The sequence below is a fragment of the Pseudoliparis swirei genome, chromosome 2, assembly GCF_029220125.1.
Source record: "Pseudoliparis swirei isolate HS2019 ecotype Mariana Trench chromosome 2, NWPU_hadal_v1, whole genome shotgun sequence".
NCBI lineage: Eukaryota > Metazoa > Chordata > Actinopteri > Perciformes > Liparidae > Pseudoliparis > Pseudoliparis swirei.
This window is the reverse complement of record NC_079389.1, coordinates 9,797,510-9,822,325: the sequence shown is the minus strand read 5'-3', so window position 1 is coordinate 9,822,325 and position 24,816 is coordinate 9,797,510. Positions and strand designations below refer to the sequence as shown.

General features: G+C 41.0%; 4 protein-coding genes across 7 annotated transcripts; 2 read left to right on the top strand and 2 right to left on the bottom strand.

The window, feature by feature from the left end:
- Positions 1-618: 618 nt before the first annotated feature.
- sp9 (sp9 transcription factor) lies at positions 619-2,402 on the top strand. The gene is made up of 2 exons (XM_056434973.1): positions 619-639; positions 1,087-2,402. Exons 1-2 carry the CDS (start codon positions 619-621, stop codon positions 2,383-2,385), a joined length of 1,320 nt encoding a protein of 439 aa, XP_056290948.1. The 3' UTR covers positions 2,386-2,402.
- A 2,015-nt stretch (positions 2,403-4,417) lies between these two features.
- On the bottom strand, positions 4,418-9,959 carry cir1 (corepressor interacting with RBPJ, CIR1). Its single transcript, XM_056429430.1, has 10 exons — positions 9,804-9,959; positions 8,607-8,701; positions 8,274-8,347; positions 8,141-8,154; positions 7,986-8,041; positions 7,850-7,898; positions 7,224-7,344; positions 6,274-6,380; positions 5,885-5,970; positions 4,418-5,482 (listed from the first exon to the last, which is right to left on the bottom strand). Exons 1-10 carry the CDS (start codon positions 9,873-9,875, stop codon positions 4,828-4,830), a joined length of 1,329 nt encoding a protein of 442 aa, XP_056285405.1. The 5' UTR covers positions 9,876-9,959; the 3' UTR covers positions 4,418-4,827.
- A 407-nt stretch (positions 9,960-10,366) lies between these two features.
- Positions 10,367-13,843, top strand: scrn3 (secernin 3). Of its 3 annotated transcripts, none has more exons than XM_056430682.1 (8): positions 10,367-10,441; positions 10,642-10,810; positions 10,940-11,121; positions 11,291-11,490; positions 12,733-12,945; positions 13,040-13,202; positions 13,300-13,453; positions 13,587-13,843. In XM_056430682.1, the coding sequence occupies exons 2-8, from the start codon at positions 10,655-10,657 to the stop codon at positions 13,746-13,748; spliced, it is 1,230 nt and encodes a 409-aa protein (XP_056286657.1). In that variant the 5' UTR covers positions 10,367-10,441; positions 10,642-10,654; the 3' UTR covers positions 13,749-13,843. The 3 variants fall into 3 exon arrangements, with proteins under 3 accessions (XP_056286657.1, XP_056286676.1, XP_056286666.1); XM_056430691.1 differs by having other exon boundaries at positions 10,404-10,427; XM_056430701.1 differs by lacking the exon at positions 13,587-13,843 and having other exon boundaries at positions 13,300-13,579.
- Positions 13,844-14,022: 179 nt separating this feature from the next.
- On the bottom strand, positions 14,023-24,649 carry gpr155a (G protein-coupled receptor 155a). Of its 2 annotated transcripts, none has more exons than XM_056433213.1 (16): positions 24,489-24,649; positions 23,890-24,386; positions 22,577-22,976; positions 22,068-22,236; positions 21,805-21,960; positions 19,339-19,422; positions 19,116-19,236; positions 18,915-18,999; positions 18,483-18,573; positions 18,191-18,386; positions 17,218-17,307; positions 16,923-17,053; positions 16,113-16,208; positions 15,962-16,026; positions 15,669-15,806; positions 14,023-15,379 (listed from the first exon to the last, which is right to left on the bottom strand). In XM_056433213.1, the coding sequence occupies exons 2-16, from the start codon at positions 24,347-24,349 to the stop codon at positions 15,157-15,159; spliced, it is 2,505 nt and encodes an 834-aa protein (XP_056289188.1). In that variant the 5' UTR covers positions 24,350-24,386; positions 24,489-24,649; the 3' UTR covers positions 14,023-15,156. The 2 variants fall into 2 exon arrangements, with proteins under 2 accessions (XP_056289188.1, XP_056289195.1); XM_056433220.1 differs by having other exon boundaries at positions 15,150-15,440; positions 24,489-24,648.
- Between the last annotated feature and the right edge of the window lie 167 nt (positions 24,650-24,816).

Sequence of the window (24,816 nt, the reverse complement as noted above, 5' to 3'; positions counted from 1 at the left end):
AGCAGTATGCACTGTTCTGGTAAAGGCATCGGCAACACCAGTGTCCCTTACCTGGTTCAGGCTACATGTGCTTAAATGGCAACAATTCACACCGACGTGTTGCGCATGATCTGAATATTAAAAAATCAGAAGGAAAACCTGGGACCGGTGTTACCACAATCCACACACGCTTTGAAATGAGTGAAACGCTTACCTCTTGGAGAACTGACGCGCGAACTCAATTCTGCAAAGAAAGGAGACATTGAGCTTTCGTGTGAGAAAACACGACATAAAAATAACTGTATGCATTAAAAAAAGAAGCCAAATGGTGTCTTGTATGACAGTCTGTGCAGAGGCTGTACAACAGATGATTGACGGCGGGGTTCGTGGCGTTTCTGCCTGCGGTCGGGGCTCTCATTGGCTGACTGCATCCACAGCCAGACATGCGGCTTTCAGATTGGCTGCGCGTCCTCGCCAGCTGTACTTCAAAGAACACGCTCTCTACAACTAGGTAGTTGTTGGGAGCTGCGAGCCAAGAGAGAAACCGTGTGACCTCAGTCAAACACGGTGAGCCTGATCAAATTGGAGCCGTACAGCATTGAAATCGCGAACACTCTCATCACAGCACAGACCCTGGATATGGCAACGTCTATACTTGGGGTGAGTCCGACTTTGTCTCATGCGAACAAGTTGTGCGTAAAGTTATCCTAGACTGCGGCTGTTTTGCAGCTTTCACAAACATGCTGGCTTTCAAGTTAGCTGTAATTATTTCCTACTGTGTGAATTGCTATTAACTTCTTCGCTCGTTTATTATTAAAAAAGAATCCGTTAAGTTAAATCATCTAGATCAGTGTTTTACTGGTTGTATATTCACAGCAGTTCATAATCTGAGAAAGTTTGTTAAAAAAATGTTGCTCGTTAAAACACGCTTCTCCTTAAACACATTGACATTGGCTCAAATAGTACTTTAAATAATTGCAGTTGTTATATTGTAGGCTATTTTCTTAAGACAGTTGTCTGCTTCCCAAATATCTGGAATAAACGAAAATCATTCAGCATCATTTGTTGTTGCCCGTTTTAAGTCCAACTTTTTTTTGTGTTTTTCAGGAAGAGCCACGGTTTGGAACTACACCTCTAGCTATGCTGGCTGCAACTTGCAACAAAATTGGTAACACCAGTCCTCTTACAACTTTACCTGACTCAAGCGCTTTCTCAAAAGGTGGATTTCATCCTTGGAAAAGATCCTCCTCAAGCTGTAACTTGGGATCCAGTCTGCCCGGTTTCACAGTAGCAACCAGCCGCGCGTCGACAGGACTAACACCGACCAGTGGCACCGGCAACAGCGCCTTTTGCTTAGCCTCCACCTCCCCGACCTCGTCTGCATTTTCCACAGAGTACAGCGGTCTGTTCTCCAACGCTGCGGGAGTCACATCCCAAGACTCCGGACAGTCAGCTTTTATATCCAAAGTCCACACATCAGCAGATACTCTTTACCCCCGAGTGGGGATGGCGCACCCGTACGAATCGTGGTACAAGTCCGGTTTCCACTCGACTATCTCTGGCGATGTAACAAACGGTGCGTCCTCGTGGTGGGATGTCCACACTAATCCCGGGTCATGGCTCGATGTCCAGAATCCTGCAGGCACCCTCCAGACCTCACTGCACACCGGGACACCTCAAGCCATCCACTCCCAGCTGAGTGGCTACAACCCGGACTTCTCCTCGCTGACGCACTCGGCGTTCAGCTCCACTGGAATCAACCCCTCTGCGTCTCATCTACTGTCCACCAGTCAGCACCTGTTAACTCAGGACGGGTTCAAAACAGTGATCCCCACTTACACAGACGCGTCTGCCGCCAACGCCATGATTTCTGGGGGCAGTTCAGGAATAAGTAGCTCCTCGAGGTCGTCCCGGCGGTACTCCGGCCGAGCAACATGTGACTGCCCGAACTGCCAGGAGGCTGAGCGGCTGGGACCCGCCGGGGCCAGCCTGCGCAGGAAGGGACTCCACAGCTGCCACATTCCCGGCTGCGGTAAAGTGTACGGAAAGACATCTCACCTCAAAGCACATCTGAGATGGCACACCGGCGAGCGGCCTTTTGTCTGCAACTGGCTTTTCTGTGGCAAAAGGTTCACTCGGTCCGATGAGCTCCAGAGACACCTCCGCACCCACACCGGTGAGAAAAGGTTTGCTTGCCCGGTTTGTAACAAGCGCTTTATGCGGAGTGACCATTTGAGCAAGCACATCAAAACGCACACGGCCGGTGGAGGAGGCAAAAGGGGGAGCGACAGTGACACCGACACCAGTAACCTGGAGACCCCGAGGTCCGAGTCCCCAGAACTTATTTTGGAGGGGGTAAATCCCAGAATCAATGTTATGGATCCGTCTCCTCAAGACGAGCCCTAATGAGGCTTCACCCAAAATCAAACCAGATTCAAAACTGCACAGTATTGTAAACGGGTCTAATTTGACAGACGATAAAAGGAGAACATATTTCAAGAAGCGATTGCAGAGTCTAAACAATATATTCTCCACAGGCGTAACGAGTATTTCATTCGTAAATCCATCTAAAGAAAACACAGGCAACTTCTAATTGAAATGGATGTTTGAGGTGGCGCGAAACCTGTTGAACTTTGGTTGGACAATGTGAGTTACATCTTGTATATTGACGACTAAAATATGTGTTATTTTCATGTAAATGTTAGGCTATGATTGTTTTATTCGTGTTGGTATCCTGGAAATCAGGGAGTTTACTTTCGACGCACTTTGTGGATATGTATGTATACAGCTTTTTCAACTTTGGTTAACCATTTTATTTCTTTGCTAAAAAAAATCTATATATAAATGTTTACCTGTATAAAGTCACACGTATAAGACTTTCATTTTATCGTAATTAAAACATCTTTAAAAAAGGCTGTTATTGTGTGATGTAGATTTTATATATTTATTTTGGTTTAATTATTTATGTGAGATCTAAAAAAAAAAATAGTTTCATTTAATTTAGAAATTTAGAGTGCTGCTCTTCGGCAATTTTTCTTAAAAATCACCAATACCTTGACTTTCACTATTTCCACTATGGAATAAATCAATGTTTAATGCCCTGGAAAAAAACATTTCATGGCCAAATGAAAATCTTGTTAAATGGTATTAATTATGACTTGGAGCACATGGCAGCCCCATGTGTCTTGTATTTGCGATTAGGGATTCGTGTCTTATCAAATATCTAATTAATCTCCGAGACATCTTTTGTTCAGTTTCACTTTATCGGGGGGTTTCCAGGGGGGTTTGACGACAAAAGGCCCCTGAATATTTATTCTAATTGTCCAAATTAACTGCCTCAATTTGCATACCAATCGATGGAGCGAGAAAAAGGATGCGGCGTCGTTCTCTTGGCCAGAAGCCACATAGATGTTATGGGAACAGTTTTTTAAACTTTAGAAAGAGAAGGGGCAAAGAGTCACATGCAAATGTTTGAATTTGAAATGTTCTTTGCTCGGCGCAGTCAAACAGTGCCTGCATGTTATTTGAATATCAGTGGCCCCGTATTGAAAGGGTTCAAGGATGCTCTCTGACTTCTTTGTGCTTACCCACTGCAGCGTCCGACTCTCAAAGAAAAAGCCGGGGAATAATTACAGCGCGAGTCCAGGACCGGGAATACGTCAAGGAAAAGCGGCTCACCCAGAAACCCTCTTTTTTTTTTTAAGAGGTTGTTAAATTGACCAGAAGGCAATAGAGGGACATTATTTTCATTTCCTTTTGTGCAACAGCGGCTTCAAGTAAACGGCCACATAGTGGAAACTATTAGATAGCCTATTTGAATTTCATCAAAATATAAAAGCTAACACTTAGGTAAAAGATGCATACATGTAAGCTTTGGAGATCAAATGTAATTGTTGATCTTTTATTTCAAAAAAATATCCCCCCCCCCCCAATTGTGGAAACTATTAAATAGAAAAGGGTAAATATGAGCACCCCCACCCCCCTAAAAATAATAACATAACTGTGCAATATGTAATATACTAATTATTTGAATACCAGTTTCCACCAAATGAAAATATTAAATACTGGTCTGCATTAATACGACCAACGCTGCTGCATTTGTTTGTTCTCGAGGCTGTATTCACACACTCGATATTTAGACAGAAATCATAGTTGTTTTGTTTGACGCTCATAAAAACTCAGCAGGACGTATTTCACAGCTGTATTGATAACACACATTGTGTGCTGGCATTCAGGGAAACCGCGGCCTGAGAAATATCGCAAAATATTTTTTTTAAACTAAAGTAATAATTTGCTATCAGTGACCAGAATTTAAAAAATAATATTTAGGAGGTATTTAGTGGAAATAGGCAGGCGGTAATCAACAGAGTTCTTCATTTACAACCGATTTTAGACGCTGACTTCATTCATCCATCACAAAACAAAAGCATTCAATTAATGAATATGATTAAAAATTTAATCAGAAAATACAAGGTTCTGATTTTTGGCAAACAAAAACCGTCTAAGCATTACAACTTACAATGTCGACATTGTAAAAAAAAAAAAAAGGCAACAGAAATCAGTCATTTTCAAAAAATAGTCCAACAATTTCTCAGCATTGCTAAAAATTGCTTCCAATGGTAATCAATAGATTTAGACCCTTTCATAAGCTACAGGACAACACATGAGCTGTGTCTTTATATTTTCTGTCGACTGCTTCCCTCTACTGGAGGAAAAGGAGACCTACTGCACAACATCTGCTTTTCTAATGAGAGCGACACATTGATCACCGACAATACCAGAGAACAGCCACAGCAAAAACACTCAACACGTTTTGTCCAATATTGTAAGCGTGAACAAAACAAACAGTCAGTGCTTTCTTTTGGCTCCGTCTTGGCTTCTCTCCCTTTCCTTTCTCCTTTCCCTGCTTCTACTCCTCCCATCTGCTGTTCTGCCTCTCCTCCCATCTGTGCTACTTCTGATCCTCTCTCCATCTCTGCTGTGTCGTCCGTCTCTACCTCCGTCCTCCCTGCCTTTCTCGCGGCTCCTACTTCTGTCCAAGCCGGACTTGGAGCTGCCCGGTGGCTGCCGGTCCCTGCTGTTGGGTCTCTTTCTCTCTTGACCTCCCTCCAGCTTGATCTTGTGCTCTTGGCTCCGACTCCTTCCCCTCTCTGTCCTTGTTTGTCTATAATCTCCAGACTCCTCTTCATGCCGCTTCTGTCCTGTGTGAGGGCTCGCTGACCTGCTTCTGTTAGAGGAGGCCCTTTTCTGACTCTTGACTCGTCGCTCACTCTTAGGACTGTTATCCCGACAGGAATCTTTCTTCTTGGTCTTCTTTCTCTTCTGGCTCTTGTGCTTGCCATGAACGTCTGAATCTGAGTCACTATCACTGCTGCTACTATTAGAAGAGTCACTGGAGCTGTCACTACTTTCATGCTTTTTCTTTTGTTTTCTTTTGCTCTTCTTCTTCTGTTTTTTGCTCTTCTTCTTCTTGTCCTTCTGCTTATCCAGGCGGTCAAGTTTTCTGTAAAACAGGAGCACAAACGTTCAATTAACATTCAACCAGGCAGCAGATAAAACCTGAATATTAACATAATAAAATCAATGAATCACATTAATGTTTAAGCCAAGGAATGTTAAACACCTAATCCAAATGAAATAATCTGATGAACAAAATGCATTTCCCTTTTTACACCAGATATACTGTATATACTAAACTATACTAAAATAGTTCTTTAAACATTTTAATAGATTTATGAAAAATAGCATAGTAATCTTGTAATTCATCAGAACAAGGCCATCCTTAAAAAATACAAAATATATTTAAACAATGTTACAATAATAATAATAATAATAATAATGTTGCTCCACTCCTTGATGCTTTCATGAAAACACAAACATTTGGAAGTTGTGGTATATTGTTTACCTGAGGAGCTTCTGCTTTTGCTTGGTCGTTAATGACTTCAGAAATTCAACTTCGGGGTCTTCCCCTTCATCACTGGCAACATATTCCTGCAAAAGCACAAACCAAATTGGCATTGAAATCAAAAGGACAACATATAAATAAATATGACTCTCAAAAGACAAATTTGAACAAATGTACATTTGAATACATCAACTGTATACAGTAAAACAAATAATACAATTTAATCTAATTTGTTCACTTGACAAGTTGCCACAACAACTGGCCGCTCTGCAGTTTTTATACCCGGACACATCAAAGGTTTATGGTTGTTCTTTTCTCTCTGAAGCGTAGTATACATGCATGTGTATTTGTCTCTGTGTGCAAAGACGGGAGTGCGAGAAGACAATTACCTGCGATGGATCACAAACAGTAGCATTCCGACCAAGAACACATTTTTTCAGGGCAAACCCACTGTTTCGCATCTCCGCCATTAGCTCAGAGGGGTGCATCGACGGACCTGTTAGCACAAATCACAGCCTCAGAGTCCCATTGATGTCAAACCCAAGCCAACCACTATCTCCACAGTGGGAATTTCAGGGATGGCTTTGTTAACAGAATGGAACATAAAATCAACTCACTACACTTCCGGCTGAGCAAATCATCAATATCACTCTCTGCCACAGCAGCAGTTAGAGGAATCAGAATACACAATAATTACATATTTTTCTCCCGGCACAGGAAGGGGACCATTACAGCACTCCGCCATCAGCACCAAGCACTGACTGGACTCTCCCGGGGTAAACATTATTACTTTACTCAACTGGCTGATTGCAGAAGTCAGAATAAGCTCCAGACTGGGAGCTCCAGCTGAAACCCAAGAGGAAGGATACAGTAGGTGTACCTGCTGCAAAGTCTGTGACGGACTAAAGCTGGCACTTGCCACAAATATCAAGCAGTAAAAAAATATTCTGTCTCTATGTTCTTTTGTTCTACCATGATTATTCTACAGTTTTTTCCATTGCATAACTAACAACTAAACTGAAATATATGTTTCGGCAAGTAAAACCTCGACATATCAATTCAACTTTTGATGATTATATATATATATATATAAGTGACGCATTGATGTTGAATTACTTAATTACAATTTTACATTTATAATGTTAACATGGGCCAATATGATGATGCTAATGTCAATTAATTAATTAGTCCCGTTTAATTCAATAGCATCAGAAGAAAATCTGTATATAATGGTTGTGGTTTGTTAACAGACAACAAATTTGCATTTAATTACATCCATAAACAAAGAAACTGTAGGAAAGGTGTTTAATGTTTAAGACAATTATTGTATGTACGCTACCTGGTGCTTCCTCCGGGTCCACAGAGCTGGCATTGATCCCCGACAGCCCATAGAGAGGACACTCTCTGTCTGTGTTCACATGGCCCCATTTGTGACATTTGATGCATCGCACGTTGCGCACCTGGAAAGTACAACAGTAACAACAGGCATTACTTACAAATTGTGAAGATGTATGCATAATTATTTCAAACAAAATTCTTCAAATAAATGATGGAACACCAAATTATGAGAAAAAATCCATTCCAGTGATGTCTTAGACCTCATACTCATGACAAGCTCTGATTTACTTTTTGAAAATGTGTGTAATGTACAGTAATGCATATCCAGTAAATATAAATCATATCGTGGTTTCCTATCTTTTCTGCTTTAGACCACTCAAAACTAATCTGTGTCTACACGCAACCCATAAAACACAGTGTGTGGCTTCAGTGTGCATGTTTTTAAACAGTTTCATTTGTGGAATGTGCAGGTACCTGAAGAAATACAGTATTTAAAAAAGAAAAAATAATTTTATATCGTTTTATTTCTCAATCTTTTAATCCACTTGTGACCCCCTTAGATTCATCCCCCGCTTGGGAATCACTGGTGAAGGCTATTTGCTTCAAACTAATTCAATCATTACACACCTGGATTCCAAATGGCTGATCTCTAATATTCATGTCATCTTTCGCATATCTAGATGAGAAAATCAAGGATTAAAGGAATGCAAATTCCAGACATTATGACAAAAAATATAATTGTGTTGCAAAATAAAATACTTACTTTTCTCGAGGAGCCACCTTCTGCCACTCAAATTTGTAGTCTTCTCCTTCTCCTTCCTGAAAAATGACATTTCCATAATCAACTTTACTCGATAAAAAAATGAGTGGAAACAATATAAGTAGAATTGTATAGATTCATAATGTTCTCTACTTTACCTCTTTAGTTTCCTCTTCAGGACAGAAGACAATTGTGACAAAAAAGAACAGACAAGTATTCAAATGTTAAGCACAATTTCCTTAAGAAACATAATATTTACTGGGAATCGGAGCTGCTGAAGTGATCATTTACCTTTGGATGCTCCAGGTGGGGCCTCGTACATGAAATTGAGGCCATTTTTAACACGATCATCCCCCATCAACACCCTAGAGGTGAGAAAACAACATGTTTGTTTGTTTTAATGGTGATTATCAACATATAGAACATGTGAAGTTAGCGGAGGTATTTCAAAATGGTGTTTTAAATTAGTTAATAAAAGTCTTGCCATTTACTGAGACATTTTACACAGTATTTATCAATAAACAAATAAATGTATTAATGTTGAATGTTAAATTATTGTTTAAAATGCTGATAAATGATATTAAATGAGCAGGTCTTTTAGGAGGTACAAGCGTCACCTCTAACCTGTTGTTGTAACAATCTTGCTCTTTTGTGTACGCCTGCAAGAGATCTTCTTGCTTCTTCTTCTCGAAGCTCAGCTTCTGTTCTGCTATCCATACCTGTAAGGTGAAGTGACAAGGAGAATTACTGCACACATACTTATTCATACATTCCACAAACCTGCTTTGGGGACAGCTTACTTGCCTGACACACCACTGCATAAACAAGTCAGTAACTTGAAGACAAAGACGTTCAAGTACATTTACTGAATAATTCATTCACTTTTCAAACATTACCATTTCCTGCTATGGTTTTGTCTTTTATGCTAGTCATTTAAATATATTTGGATTATGGACTGTTAGTTGAATAATAAAGCAAACTCAAAACATTGGGCTCTTGGATCTTGTGACATCGTATAGATTGATGAAGTGGTGACGGAAACATTCAGCAATAGAGATAATTCATTGTTTGTTAGATGCCCTAACAATAAATTAATGAAAGCACACAGCCATTGAATTAGTTAATTATTATATGAATTTGTTAAGTAAGATTAAAAGGCTGTTGGGTTTAGAGATAATATACATGTAGCTAGTCAACTAACGTGTAGCAGAGGTTGCTCAGAAAGGACATACAAACAGTTTATCCAGAAATAAAATAGTAATACTGTTCATGTTGTACATTAAACAACGTTAATCAGTTAAACAAAACATTGATTAAAAAAACAGTACTTTGCGTGGTCAAAAATATTAAAAGGCGAAGTCCTCGTAATATCTTGATTTATTGCGTATGATTATTAAATTAAAGATAAAGCCATAACGGATCAGCTTTGTTTAGAAATATAGAGATTTCAACGAAACAACTTGCTCAGCGAATTAGCCATGTATATACTTTTATAGACAACGATGAGTGGACTAAAGACAGACGAAGATAACGTTTTAACTTTAGGTACAAATATGTACAATTTAGCTAGCTTAACGCTAACTGTAATGCGAGCGATCAACGTGCGCAAGGTAGCCTTACCTGAGATCGTGTGTCTATAATTCATAAAGTAGAAATACTCTGCGTGTTCTCTACATCAACGTGGATTCTCAAAGTCGCGTAATAGAAAGCTGGTCGATCAAGATAGCTTAGCTCTAACCGGATGCCTGCTACCCTCAAGCTAACTGGAGCTAACTTGAAGCTAAATGAAGCTAACGGAAGGTAACTGAAGCTACCACTCACCTTTTTGATATTTGACTTCGACGCAGGGTGGAAATCCTTCTTACACATGAAATTGGCAAACGACTTCCCCATGACTGACCCTCTATAGCGGCAACTGAGTGGAAACGGGTTATTTCTGGCTAACAGAGCCACCAGCGTAGCTTCCTTTGGAGGTAAACAAACCCCGTCTACACGAAGATGGTTCTGTATTGGTGGTACGTGACCTCTGACCTACGGAAGGCAGGCCATAGGTGTAAGTTAGTTCCTTAAATTATATATACACCGGAGATATAATACAATGTCGCTAACGTTACATTATGTTCCAAAGAAAGACGAAATATACGCAATTTGATTGCGAGTGATATAAATAAACACCTCTTTCATATTTGGCATACTTGATTGAACATTATTTCGATGATAAAAATTGCAGATAAAATGGCACAGTAACGATTTAATTAAAATCTAATTATGTAGTTGGATATTGTATTTGTTATTTGTACAACTATTGCAATGTCGAATATAAAACTGACTTCAGTTCGGTCACGTGACTACTGTTTCCGTTTCAGAAACCGTGAACTGGGAACTATGAGGTCACATTTATGTGGAAACGGAAATGGAAACAGAAAGTTACAGACACAGTACTCGGTAAGCGCACACAGGTAAGGTTGTCTTATTGTAATGTTGAGCACAGTAACATTGGCATGTATGTCAAACGGCAGTAATTCAAGGTTAGCTCTCGATCTGATGTCACATCAGTGAGGTAAATTCGAAGTATTGTAAAATGTGTTGTCTGTTTATGCTGAGGTCGATCTTAACACCTGTTCAATAATGCAACTCATCCAATCCATGGTTCTCTCAGTTTGTGATTCAGAATGTACCCGTCCTCTTGTGACACCTTTGTGGCTCTGCCCCCCTCCACTGAGAAGCAATGCATCATCTTTGGGAAAAACAGCGACAGGCCTTGTGATGAAGTCCAGGAGGTGGTGTATTTTCCTGCCAGAGACTACGATGCAGGGGAGAAGGTTGAGGTAGGGGACACAGACAGCATGTTATTGGAGGCCTTCAGCTTCCCACATTGGGACTGTTCCTCGGTGAAAGTGCAGTTGGACAACTATTAACAGTTTTTTCCCCCTGTGGTTTGTGTCTCTTGTGAACAGTGTACATACATAGAGATTGAGCAGGTTGCCCACACATATGCAGTTGTGTTGAGTAAACCAGCATGGCTGTGGGGCGCAGAAATGGGTGCAAATGAGCATCAAGTGTGTATTGGAAATGAAGCAGTTTGGGGCAGGGAGAGTGCAGATGGCGACGAAGCTCTTCTTGGCATGGATCTTGTCAGGTTTGTTGTACTAAGCCTCCGTTACTTGCTTATTGTTTGTGATGAAACTGTATCAACCAGAAACTATGTTGTACATTTCTTCCCCTTAAAGTTGTCAGTTCAGAATACATTTGTCAGAAACCCAGAAAGACAAGAAAAAACATAGATTTGTGACTCTTTATTTTTCCAGGATTGGACTTGAGAGAGCCAATGCAGCTGAGGAAGCTGTGGATGTTATTACTGAGTTGCTGGAGAAATATGGCCAGGGAGGATCTTGCATGGAGGATGAGAGTAACTTTACCTACCACAACAGCTTCCTCATTTCTGACAGGAAAGAGGCGTGGCTGCTGGAAACGTCAGGGAAGCACTGGGCAGCAGAGAGAGTGGAAGGTAATCGGAAAAATAATATTAATAAAAGATGCCAAACGAAAGGCTCCTTATTGTTTAGCTTGCAGAGTTATGATAATAATATAATTTAAATCCACAAAGAAACCATGAAAAATTAGGCTTCCTACACCAATCAGCAGCTATTTGTTAACGCCCTTCTGGTCAATTTTCAATGACCAATGTTGTTAATGCTGTCTTCGTTCTTCAGTCAACAAACAAACAAAAAGTAACACACACTTAAACAAAAAAAATATAAATATAATAATTTTTTTTTTTTATTAGCTGGTGTCATATTTGATTCAAGGGTAAAATAAAATAGTAAAGTAAAAGGTAACAGGAGGGTTTTAAAGAAATCATTCATATTGACCCGAAGGCAACACAAGGGTTAAATTAAGCTTAGAGCTTTTTATGAAAAATTGCTTGAGGACATCTGAAGCCTGTTGAAATTAGAGCCTTCTACATTCATTGTATTGGCTGATTTAAAAGAAATTATATCAAAGATCAATTGGTATCTGTATATATTCCCAATTCAAAATGTCAGTACAAAATTCCAAAAGATATGTTTGAGGTAGATCAGTGTTACCATAAAATAGTTTATCCACCAGAGGGTGCTGGTAAGTTCAAATGTACAATGTCCCAATCGGTACAATATTTTGGTTATAATTAATTGTAATCTCTAAAATATCAATGATTGTATTGGCCTAAAAGATGAGTATCTTTAGCCAAGGAGAACATGGCTGCAGACAAGATGGTGGATTTGACAAGTACCCTCAGTCACATTACATCAACGGCTATAGTGGTATCTTACCTTTCAAAGCAAAATTAGAACCATTTCTTTGCAAACCTTATTTAAGTCTATTGCTTTCAAATACTTAAGACAGGTTCTCTTCTGCCTTTCTTTATTTGACAACACAAGTAACTTTTTTATTTTAAAGGACTTTTGAAAATCTTGTTCTGTCTGCAAGTCTGGTCCTTCTTCAAGTAGCTGCCAGTCCAATTCTTCATTATTATCATGATGCCTTTAAATATTTCCAGTTTTCTACATAAAACAATTTCCCTCCTTTTGGATTTGTTGTAATCAGAACTAAAGTCTGATTAACACAGTTTTGCTGCAGGAGATAAATAGATGCAGACTAATTTGGACCCTCTATTAGTTTTCTAAAAATACAATACACTGCTTAGGAAGCTGTTGAATTACTAAGTTTTCATATTTGTGGCCTATCATCTTCTTTTAATCTTCTCTAGGTGGATATCGCAACATCTCGAACCAGTATAGCATAACGACTAAGATAGACAAGGAACATCCAGCACTGAGGGAATATGCACAAAGCCAGGGCTGGTGGGACGGAGAGACTCGGTTCAACTTTTCCACCGTCTACTCCTTTATGACTACGGCCAGAATAGAAGCCTCTGGGAGCCGATACTGTGAGGGGAAGAAGTTGCTGAAAAAGAGCAACGGTTCGTATTTCACTGTGAAGAATTGGCACGCAGGAGGAAAACATTACATGACTTTTACCTCTACTTATGCATGTGCTGCTTGTATTTACTGAAGGTCACATCAACGCTGAGACGATGATGGATATCCTGAGGGATAAAGATAGTGGCATCAACATGGAGGGCACGTTCATGACGACAGGAAGTATGGTGTCTGTGATACCCACAAATCCTGCTCTGCCAGGGGTTCACTATTTCACAGCCACTCCAGACCCTGAAATGTACAGCACTTTATCTCACTTCAGCTGATAATGCACCCTTTAATTTCATTTCGGAAGCAGTTAATGAGGAATTGCATTTTATTGTTTTGCACAACAGGTCTGTGTTCAAACCTTTCATCTTTGTGAAGAACGTTAACGAGCTGAAGGAGACTTCTTCTCCCAGTTACGGTGCAGATGACCCTGTAAAGAAGAAACCTCGCTTCCAGAGCAAGCCGGATCGCAAACACCTGTTGTTTGTCAAACATGAACTGGTAGCTGCCATCCTTCAATCCTAAGAGGCTTTAACAATTGACCTACATGTGGCACTTGTCTTTGTCACTGTCTGCTGAAAATGTACTCACAATATATATATATATATATATACTTTTTTGTTGTTTTTTTTAGGACAAAGGAAAGAAGATCACAGAAAGTATGAGGAAGCTGGAGAAGGACAAGATGACCGAGATGGAGAAGTTTCTTTCAAATGGTATTGAGGAACCAGATTTTTTGGCAGATCTGTTCACAAGCTCTGTTCGGGAGGAGATGGCCGTGTACGGCAAAAGCTGAAACCACAAAACATGTATCCAGGATGAAAGTAGCATTTTAACTTTTGTTCAAGAATAAGTACAAAGATGCTCCTATAATAAATACTGAAAACACAACTGAATTGTAAAGTTATTGTAGAAAGCATTATGCAGCAGAGGATACTGTTGGGCTAACTGCCAACATGTTGACATTTATGCATCAAATCATTGACCAGGAATACGGCACTGAACAAATTCAAGATGTGAGACTTGATTTGAAAGTTCATGAATAACGTAACAAAATCCATACAGACATATGCAGCCACTGTATTTTTATTTAAATAAAAACATTTGAAACCAGTTTATAAACATGAACTGAGGTAATAATAAACAAACCTTTGCACCGAATTACAAAAATATATATATATAATTAAGCAGTTAGTTTTCTACTTTTATTACTATATACCTGAGAAAAAAATCAGAACTACAGCAGCTCTTATTTCCCCAACTTCCAATGTCAACTTTCAAGAAAACATAATGCATCATCAAGTTCTGACCCTCATTTATACAGATATAATTTATTATTAATGATAACTTTACATGTAAGAGGCCATTTGCTTTGGCATGTTGTTGACAGTGTATTGGGATACCACTGGCACAGCCCTGGTTACCAGTGTCACCACTATTCTACATCAGTGCAAAGTCAAACTGCAGGCTGTCATAGCTACAATACACTGGCTGTTGGCAATATTACACGTCAATCATGAATAAAACAGACTAGAAACAAAGAAAAAATAGATGCAGAGTCAACCACATCTTCCCTTTATCTATTTTGTTGGAAAGTGCTTTGGTTGAAGAGTGATAACTCTGATGTTTCCCAGTCGAGAAAATAATACATTCAGCAGACGAGTGGTATTTTTCCCTGCACCAATATGTTTCTTTAGAAGGAGATCTATTTGTGCATAGTCTCGCCCAAATGACACAAAATTACATCATATTGAAATTAAAATGCTTACAAAAGGCAGCAAAGTCTTGGCTCACACTTTAAGAATGGCTGTTAGTTTTGGCCATCAGTCCTGTTCAGCGATGCTAACATTATATTCACCAGCTTTATTGCAGATTAACAGATTCAGTGACATCAATACAACTGGGTCAAACAGCACAAGGAAAGCAGACTATTTGATCTCCAAATAGTAGCTGTGTAGTTTCCAACTATCGAGGGATTAAAACTGCAATTCAAGCTACTCCCCTTTTAAGGTTTTACCTACAAATAAATGATTATGTTAAAAAGGCTCAACAGGGGATTCACTGAACATGTATGATCATCTGACAGCTCCGGCTCCGGTCCCGATTAACTGTTGCATCTCAACACAATGCATTATGCTCTGGCACCGTAGGTTTGACAATGTTCTGTCTGGGTGCAGGTATTTCTGTTAATGCCGGCGTTGTTCCTAAAGTTGTATTGATGTCATTTTAGCTCTATTGAAATGCCCTTTACATTTGGGAACAAAAATAAATGTGCACTTTGACCCCTGTGTCTTATGGCATGAAGCGGTAAAAAAGCCGATTGTCTTGGAAGCCGTGTTCCTGCATGATGTGCTGCAGCACGCCGCCCTGCTGGAGTCGCATCCCATAGAGCACCGCCTCACCCAGGTCCTGAGCCAAGCCCACCTGCTGGAGCCACTGCACAAGTTCACAGCCAAGAAAACTGTCCACCGCAGTCCTTTTCCCACACCTTATTAGAGTTAAAAGAAGCATGAACCCAAAGGTCTATTGATTAGTAGAAGCAAACGAAGCACACAAGCACCAGAACTATAAAATATTAATATAAATAACGCTCACAGTGGATTTTTGTTGGATGTGAATGACTACCAGGACTTGTTTGTCCACACATCAGAGAACATGTTTAGTCAGACATTAACCTCTGACAAGAGCAGTAGTGAGTAGGACGATGTGCTCTCACCTTCTCCTCTTGACAATGTCATGAAAACACTGGTCCTTGTGGTATTTGGTGAACTGGGTGCAGGTCATCCTGATTTCCTCAGGTAAATCAGTCTGCGGCTGCTCTTCTTGCTTCTCTCTATACCACAGACTGTATAACCTAAACCCCATGAACAAAAAACAATATATAAATGCATGGAGTACAGTGTAGTGTGTGTGGGTACACCCAGTATAAATACACATAACATGCAGTATGACGTGTGTAAACAACTGCAAACAGGCTTTCGACTTGGGCAATAGATGAATGTTGTTTACCTCTTCTTAAATGGCAGTAAAATCAAATGTTTGTCCAGCCCAAACAGAGCAAAGGAGAGAAAACCCTGCAGACAGAAAACATGTCATGACACTGTTGCTGTGTGATAATAAATGCTCAAAATGTTGGTCCCACAGTGTGGAGATCACCAACCTGTCCATAGTTGGTCACAGCACAAAAGAACTGCAGCTCCAAGTAGAGTCGTCCAGGAATGTTATTCAAGAGCAACCACAAGCAGCTGGACAGGTTCTGTGAGAGAGTTTAGAGAGTTTTATGCTTGTGTACACGTACAACTAGCTACTCCTGCTGATAGAAACCACTTGTTGAACATGTTGAGTTACATGTATGAAAACAATGTATTAAGTGTGCGTAACAGAACAGATAATGTACTGAACTGATGGAAAGCTCTAGTGTGTAGCATCTAGCCGTGAGGTTGCAGATTACAACCAACTGAAACTTCTCCCGTGCGTCGGAGAACTATCACGGACGAGGTAAAGAGGGCAATCTCCATATGTAGATATCAATTGGTCATTTTAAGGTAACGGAAACACAAGGCGTCTTATTTTCAGGAGATTATACACTCAATAAATTATACTTAATTATCATTAATTATTATGTCCATGTCTGCCCATAAATCCCCGTAATGCTACACACTGTACCTGAAAAATGTGTATTTGTTTTCTTCTTTGTTTTCTGATTCACAGAAACACAGTTAACCACATTACACACACTGTATTGGTATTAACTAGTCATACTTAATTTACTTCTTATCTATTGGGACCAATACATACTAATCAAAACATCTTCTAATGGGTTTCTTTGAGACGGCTTCCCTTGATACTGACTGAGTGAGGTGAAAATTACACGGCTCAGCCATTTGTGTCCGATTTGGTTTGTGAAGCACTAAATATAATGATGCAAGCAGTAAGGCTGACTTAATGTGAAAGGTGGTGGTTTCCTCACAGCGAGCAAGCTGACAGTCAGGAGCAGACATAAGAGTATATGACGGCCCACTTGTCCATCTGCAACCTGGTTACGCTCCTCCGCTTGGACAAGCAGGCAGTCTGAGGACTCGCAGATATTCTCACACTGACCTGCGGGAGGCAGCAGAACACAGACTTAAAATACGAGAGAGAAAAGCTGCACATTATTCAATGGTGATGTTTTGTTCTGAACTGATACTTCACTTATTGGACATTATTGCATTCTAAATGCTGTCAGAATTCAAATGCGCGTCTGTTTCTGGTCAATACTCCACCTGTGAGTGTGGTTGGAGCATCGTTCATATTTCTGCTGGTGATCATGTCAGGCATGGGCTGGGGTGGTGCACATTCACATATGAGACACGCTGATAACACAATGATAAAAGTGAGAGACATTCTTTAACATTTTACTAAAACATCCTCCCAGTTCACACAAGAAGCAAAAAGCACATTCAGTATATGAGTAATACGAAATGGGGATAAATACCTACAGTACATGGTACAGAGTATAATTTCATATGCCAGTGGTTGGCATAACAATATATTAAATATCTCAACAGGACTGTTTTCATGCATCTTCATGAAACGTTCCCTTTGTGATTTGAGTATTTGTTTAATTATTCAACTAATAATCAGTACTTGGATGTGTTGCAATGAAATGTTAGAATCATGATTTACTGCAACAACCTAATATCATAAGAATTACATTCATATAATGAATATGTGTTTTCCTCTTCTTCACATCTCCTTTCAAAGTAACACACTTAAGCCATTGAGGCTCAAGTACAAGGTGTGGGATTTGAACACGTCACATGCGAGATGATCAGTTTAGCATTGCCCTTTGTTGCTTACTTTAAGTAACTGACTTAACTTTTCAGGAACTTAATATATTGTGGGTCTCCAGATAATGACATCCAGTATGTCCAGTTTTGTTCCTTATTTTTTTCTTTCGTTTGCTGCAGAAGTTTTATTTTGTAATTGCAGAAGTGTTTTTCTACTCGTGTAATTGAGATGATCTGTGTGGGGACCAACATCCGACAGCCGTTGCATTGCCTACATCGCAGTTTATTTGTGGACGACTGTAAGATAAGGTGACAGAACTGCCTCTGTATGCTCAAGTGATTATCATATGCTGGGGTACAGATCATCAAACTGGTATCCATTCAGTGACATCAGGGTTACATTAATCAAACAAATATGAGAGTTAAATGAACATTCCTGTTGAATGGTCTCCATGAGAGAAAGTACCTCTGTTGAGATCTCCTGAAGGCGTGGTGGGCTCAATCAGAGTCTGGGTGTCCGCTTCAATCTCCGTCACTAATTCCTCTGCAGAGTTTCCCTCTTGGCTTTGGTCACTGTGAGGCCAGCTCCCTCGACTGAGACACACCAGAGAGCTCCCACCCAGTAGTAGACTGAAGGCAGCTACAATTGTTGTGCAGATTATCTGTCAAAGAACACACATACGGAAATGTAAGTAATTCCTTGGGGGTTCAATAGCAGTTCTTAAATGGCTTCCATTGAGTTCCACTTATGTTGTTACCTGTGGTTTGCCGTAAAAGAACGCAGAGTTAATAGTGTCTGACGTTTTTACCCCAAAAATGAGCAACGCAGCAGTTACTACGACAGGAATCCTGTCAATTAAGAGACAACAATTACAAACACAAAACAGGATCAAGATGTAAAAGGTAAACCATCTTAACAACACTGGATTGCAGATTAAATGAGCAGGAAGTGAATAGGTTTGTTTGATAAATTACATTCAAGTGAGGCATCATCCCCCCCCCCCCCTGTAAAACCTCCCTCAGTCGCCTTGCTTAGAGTTATGGGAGATACCTGCTCATGGATGCAATTCTAAGCTCTTCTGTCTCTACTCTACTCTAGGGCAGTTATTCTGATTGAGGCTACATGTTTTAGAAGACCAGTCAAACCATCTTAGTTTCATTTCCGAGTTGTTTTCCTTAAAATGACTCACCCCCAGCCAGCAATGACGAACACGCCTGGTGAAACTTTCACATCCTCAAACCTTTTTATGTGCACAAGAGACAGTGCTATTAAACCTAAAATGACAAAACATGCATGAAAGAATTAGCAATCACACTTGAGCTTAGAGCTCACCAGGATAAATCAATGTGGGGTTATTGTGTCTATATGGTTGTGCGCAAACACAGCATACCTGGCCAAACAAAGGTACTGTAGAGCGAGGTGCATAATAACGCAAACGTCAGGACTTGCCCGACAAAGTTGTCTTCTTTCACCACAAAGTTCCACAGGATCATCCCGATACAAGTTAGAAACTGGAGAACATACGAATGATGTGATGTTATACCTACTGGTAGATGTCAATTCAGCTAATGGATAATAAAATCAATTTAGTGAGTATGTGCAAATGTGCTTACCTGTGCCAAGAAAAGGTTGACTGTGAACATGTGTGGTAGCCGCTTGAATTTCTTGCTTAAAAACATGACCGTAATTGTCCACACCTGTAAGAGAAACACTCTCATTTTTCAATTGTTCATATTTACCAACATACAGAAAATGGCAGAGATGCTGAATACAACTATTATTAAACATTGTTGGCAGGTTATCTATTTAAAAGAAAAATGTATGAGGAAGTAGGTCCACAAGTTAGTAGAACATCTGTTTGGACACAGCTTCCTCTGAATGACTGAACATTTAACAAGAAGACACATTTTTCTGTATTTACATTCGATAAACATGATCTCAATGGTGAATGTGTGCCATGTTATAGAACAAACTAACTGTTTTCAGTTCAGGAGGAGCATGCTATAGAACAAATGTATTATGAAGCATGACTTTACTTTAATAATAATAATAATAATAATGCATTTCATTTTTATCGCACTCTTCCTTCAAAGAATCTCAGAGTGCCACACATATAGTAAAAACAAATAAAACCGATTAAAACATAGTTAAAGCAACCCATAAAAAGAAAAAAAATCAGAATGTAATAGCTGACAATAAATTAACTCAAGGTAAAAGAAATGCCTTCCTGAATAAAAAGGTTTTTAGGCCAGTTTTAAAAGAGTTCAGTGTCTGAGTTTCCCTCAGGTGGTCAGGGAGACTGTTCCACAAGCGTGGCGCTGCCGAGCAAAAGGCCCGGTCGCCCATGGTGCGGAGCTTGGTGTCGGGGACCCGAAGGAGCGAGCGGCCTGTGGATCTGAGGGTGCGGGTGGAGGTTAGGGGAGTGATAAGTTCTTGTAGGTAGGGGGGTGCATGTCCGTTGATGCATTTATATGTGAGTACTAGGACCTTGTAGTTAATCCGGAATGAAACAGGGAGCCAGTGCAGTGATTGGAGAATGGGTGATATGTGGTCATATTTCCGGACTCCCCTCAGGACCCTGGCAGCGCTGTTTTGGATATATTGTAGTTTGGTGATGTTCTTGTCAGTGATCCCAGTGTAGAGAGTTGCAGTAGTCCAGTCTTGAGGAGACAAAGGCGTGGACGAGCTTCTCTGCGTCTGACAGGGTTAAAATGGGGCGGAGTTTGGAGATGTTTTTTAGATGATAAAAGGAGGTTTTGCACAGGAATTTTATATGGTCAGTAAAGGTCAGGTGGGGGTCAAACCGAACTCCCAGATTGGTGATTGTGGAGGAGAGGGGTATGACCTGACTGTCAAGGGTGAGGTGAGTTATGGATGATGTCTGAACCTGGTGTTGAGTGCCAACAAGGAGGGCTTCAGTTTTGCTGCTGTTTAGCTGGAGAAAGTTGTTGCTCATCCACGCCTTTATCTCCCCAAGACAGGCGGTGACACATGACATGGCTGCAGAGGGGTTTGGGGCAGTTTTGATGTAAAGCTGTGTGTCGTCAGCATAACAATGGAAGGACATCCTATGTCTGCTGATGACACGGCCGAGGGGGAGCATGACCTCCCCTCGCTCTCCTCCACCATTGGCTGCCACCGTCTCTGCCTCTGTCTGCACCTATTTACACTGCCCATGTCAATTATTATAACGATGCACTCTCCTTCCGTCTTAAAGTCGTCACCCCCAGAAAATCCAAACTCGTCTCCTTCACCCACTCCGCCCCCTGGTACACTGACCAACTTCACCGCCTCAAAGTGCAGGGCCGTCAACTGGACTGCTTGCAAAGAAAACTGAACTCACGGTTCACCTTGATGCCTTCAAACTGCACCAACAACAATATAAAGACCGCTCCATCCTCTCATTGATCCTCCATCACCCAATCTGGCTCCAACAAACCCCAACATGCTTTTCTCCACCATCAACAAACTCCTCAAACCAAGTAAATAAACTACAATATGTTCAGAACTTCACCCGCCGCTATGAAGTCATCACTCCGGTCAAATACAGGATAGACTTTAACATATGACTCACCACCTACTTATCCCATAACAACCTGCCCCTCCCAACCTTTCAGACCTCCTCCCCCTCAAAGCTCCAACCCGTTGCCTCAGGTCCACCGGTGCAAACACTCTGAAGACCATCAGGACCAAGCGCCAGACCTGGTGGGACAGGGCCTTCTCAGCTGCTGCACCCCCCCTCTGGAACACCCTCCCCCTCCACATCCTTCAGGCTCCCACTCTCTCATCATTCAAGCAAGCCCTCAAAACCTCTTCAAACTCGCCTTAACCTGCTAACCCCTGCACCCTACCCTTCACTACATGACTCACGCATAGCGTCTCCAGTTTTTTGTTTACTCTGCCCTATTTAAAGCATCTTTAAGTACCTGGAAAAGTGCTATATACAATTGAAGTATTATTATACTGAGATATTACAAAATCAACAACAACAAAAACAGCCGTCAAAAAGTCAGTTATAAAATATTAGCCAACAACAAGGTTACACATGTCAAACTAAAGTGTCTATAGTTGTAACTTACCAGTGCAACCAAGGTCACTATGCTAATGTCAAAGCTGACATTCTGCAGTGAATTCATCAAAAGTTGAGGATCCATCGAACGGATTGTAAGTAACCACGCAGAAACATACATTATTGGAGCTGAGAGAAAAGTGCTGATCACCATCCCAGAGGTTACCTGTTAGGAGGCAGAATTAAAAATCACATAGGTAAGATAAAAAGAAATGAACCGTTCAGAATCTGAATGACGGATAAGAGATTGGCAGGTAGACGTAAGCAACTCACAACTTCTAGCTCTGCGTTATAATAGACGGCATAGATGGCCACACTTGGCGCAGTGGGAAACGATCCATAAAGAAACGCATAATTGGAGAGGCTTGAGTGGTTCAAAGCACTGGTGTTGCTGTTGTTCAACAGATCCACCATTTCCCTACAAATCAGCGGCATCAGCAACCTGAAAGTAAAATCAAAAGAGTGGCGTCATGAACCATTGTTTGAGGGTAAGGTTAACACTAGAATGAAAAGTGCAGTTCTACTAAAATATATACATCCTCAGACTAGCAATTATGTTACGCACTCCTGAGACCTCTCAATGTCCTCCATTTGGTAAAAGGCTTGTGGTGTGGGAGATGTCTGAGTCACCCAAACCATCAGCACAAAACAACATGTTGGGAGGGCTAACCTGCTGCCTCTCTACACTCCTAAGCGCCTGCCTCATAAGGAAGAGGCCATCTGATCACACACAAGCATCTCTTGTAGACATCAGGAGGATTGAAGTTGTTTTTTCCACTCACAGTTTTGCTGTGATCAGTAGTATCAGTGTCACGACTGTGGATCTGGTTAATTTCCCCAACTGTCCCACCATGGACAGACCCAAGTAGAACAGAGCTGCTCCCCCGAAAGAGTTGGCCAAGCCGTCCACAAATTCAGCCATGAAGGGAGGAATTGTCTGGTGCAGGGCAAAATGGGCGATGATGCCGATGACAACCATGAACACGATAGGGTTCTTCAGCACCTGTAAGACGACAATTCCCAAAATCAAGAGTTTTCTCTGCTGGCGATTTGATCCATTCTTCCACTTCTGGATCTCGCAGAAGGCAAAGCCAATGGGATTGAGAAGCATCAGGGACACAGGTGCAACCAGGTAGATGTACTGGAGGTACTCTGGGTTTGTGCTCTGGTATAGGGCCGCAACTGTGGATGGAGACAAAAGACTCAATATCAACAAAACATGCTTGGCACATCTGACTTGTTGGAGCATGCATTACAAAAGCAGTAATAAAGTCATGTATAAAACATGGCCTAGATTTCACACTCCCAATCCTTGTGTACAAGACGCCTCATTTAAACAAATGACCCATGATACATTTTTACATTTAAAACCCTTCTCTGTGGGAGAAAATAGGCCATTATTGCACAGGGTTTTTTCCCCTCAAAATTGAACCATTGGGCCAGTTTGGATAGATTTCATGTACACCTTTCCAAAGATAGCTATGCATAAGCATGATCAAAAGAGGTGTGAATATTTCAGAAAGTACAGAACGATGAATCCAACTTTGCTATGAAATGATCACAACCTCTGGGTTGTTTTGTAAACACATTGTTAACTAGAACGGGCACTCGGTAGAGCGCATACCTTCGCATATCACAAGATTGGGCATTGAATTATGAACATTTTGGCATTAGTTGCATGCCAATTGGATAAGAATTGACCGTGCTAAGGTAAAAAAGAAGATGTTGACCTTTTCATGACCTTGACCTTTGACCCGATCAATCCCAAAATCTAATCAAATGGTCCCCGGATAATAACCAATCATCCCACCAAATGTCATGCTATTCGGTTTAATACTTTTTGAGTTATGAGAGTAACACGCATACAAATAAATAAATAAATACACGGCGATCAAAACATAACCTTCCACATTTTCAATGCGAAGGTAATAAGGGAGGCCACTGAAAGCAGTGACATCCAACAACACTCTTTGTTGAGGTAGTTTACCGTGTAACAAAAAGATAATTATCATTTTAGTCTGCAGGATGGGATGATTACAGTCATAGCAGTGAAAACAAAACTCTGCGGGTGGTAGGCTCACAGCATCATACCCACCAATGGGATATCCCAAAGCGAAGTCATTGCTTTGGGTGGCAAATATTGAGAAAAGCCCAGCTTTACTATAGCGGCCATCAGGACTGGCAACTATCAGCGTGAGGACACAGACGAGGACAAACACAGCCACTTTGGCAACGAGGACGCTCCACAGGAATGGCCAGATGACATTCCCAAAGTCCAGCTGCACCATGTTCTTGAACAGCAGCGCTGGGAGGGCAAACTTGGACACAAAACTCCCCAATCCTTTGGCCTGCGTGGGCGTGATGATGTTCGCCCTCCCTGCGATGTACCCACATAATATGATCCCAAAGCACTCCAGCAGAGCCGGAAGGAGTTTGTCAATGGACATGCTGGGCGAGGAGTCCATGTCTCCCCCCAACTCATGGGAAACGTTTAAGTTGCTGGCGATTTCCAGTGCCTCCATTGCGCTGGTCCTCCCTCCAGGGTGACCAGTCATGCCGGTGGGGAAGTCATGTCATTGTCCTGCCGTGACACTGAAAGTGTAAACATGAGGAGGACAGACAACTGCGTTAGTGAACTCAAACAACGTCACGAGCATTTCAACGTCGGTGCGAGTATCACGGTTAGTTACTCACCTCTGGCGTGTCGGAGTGCCAGCTAGCGTTAGCTCAAATGGTGAACCGAGAGAAAGGGTGTCGTCGAAACTATATGGAGCTAAAAGGAAACTGTTCCGATAATTCTGTTCAAACTGCGTGATAGATATATTTTGAACGCTAGTTTAGTTCCCGACCAGCAGTTTTCAGAATCTCCGATTGTCAACAGCGATTTAACCAATCACATTCTCCAGACGGCGGGAGGGGGCGGGGCTTACTGGACCTGCACAACTCAGCTGCCCCTCGCCAACAATATTCAATATATAAACGATGTTATCCTTTTTTACTTTCAATTTATTGGGCTTTTATA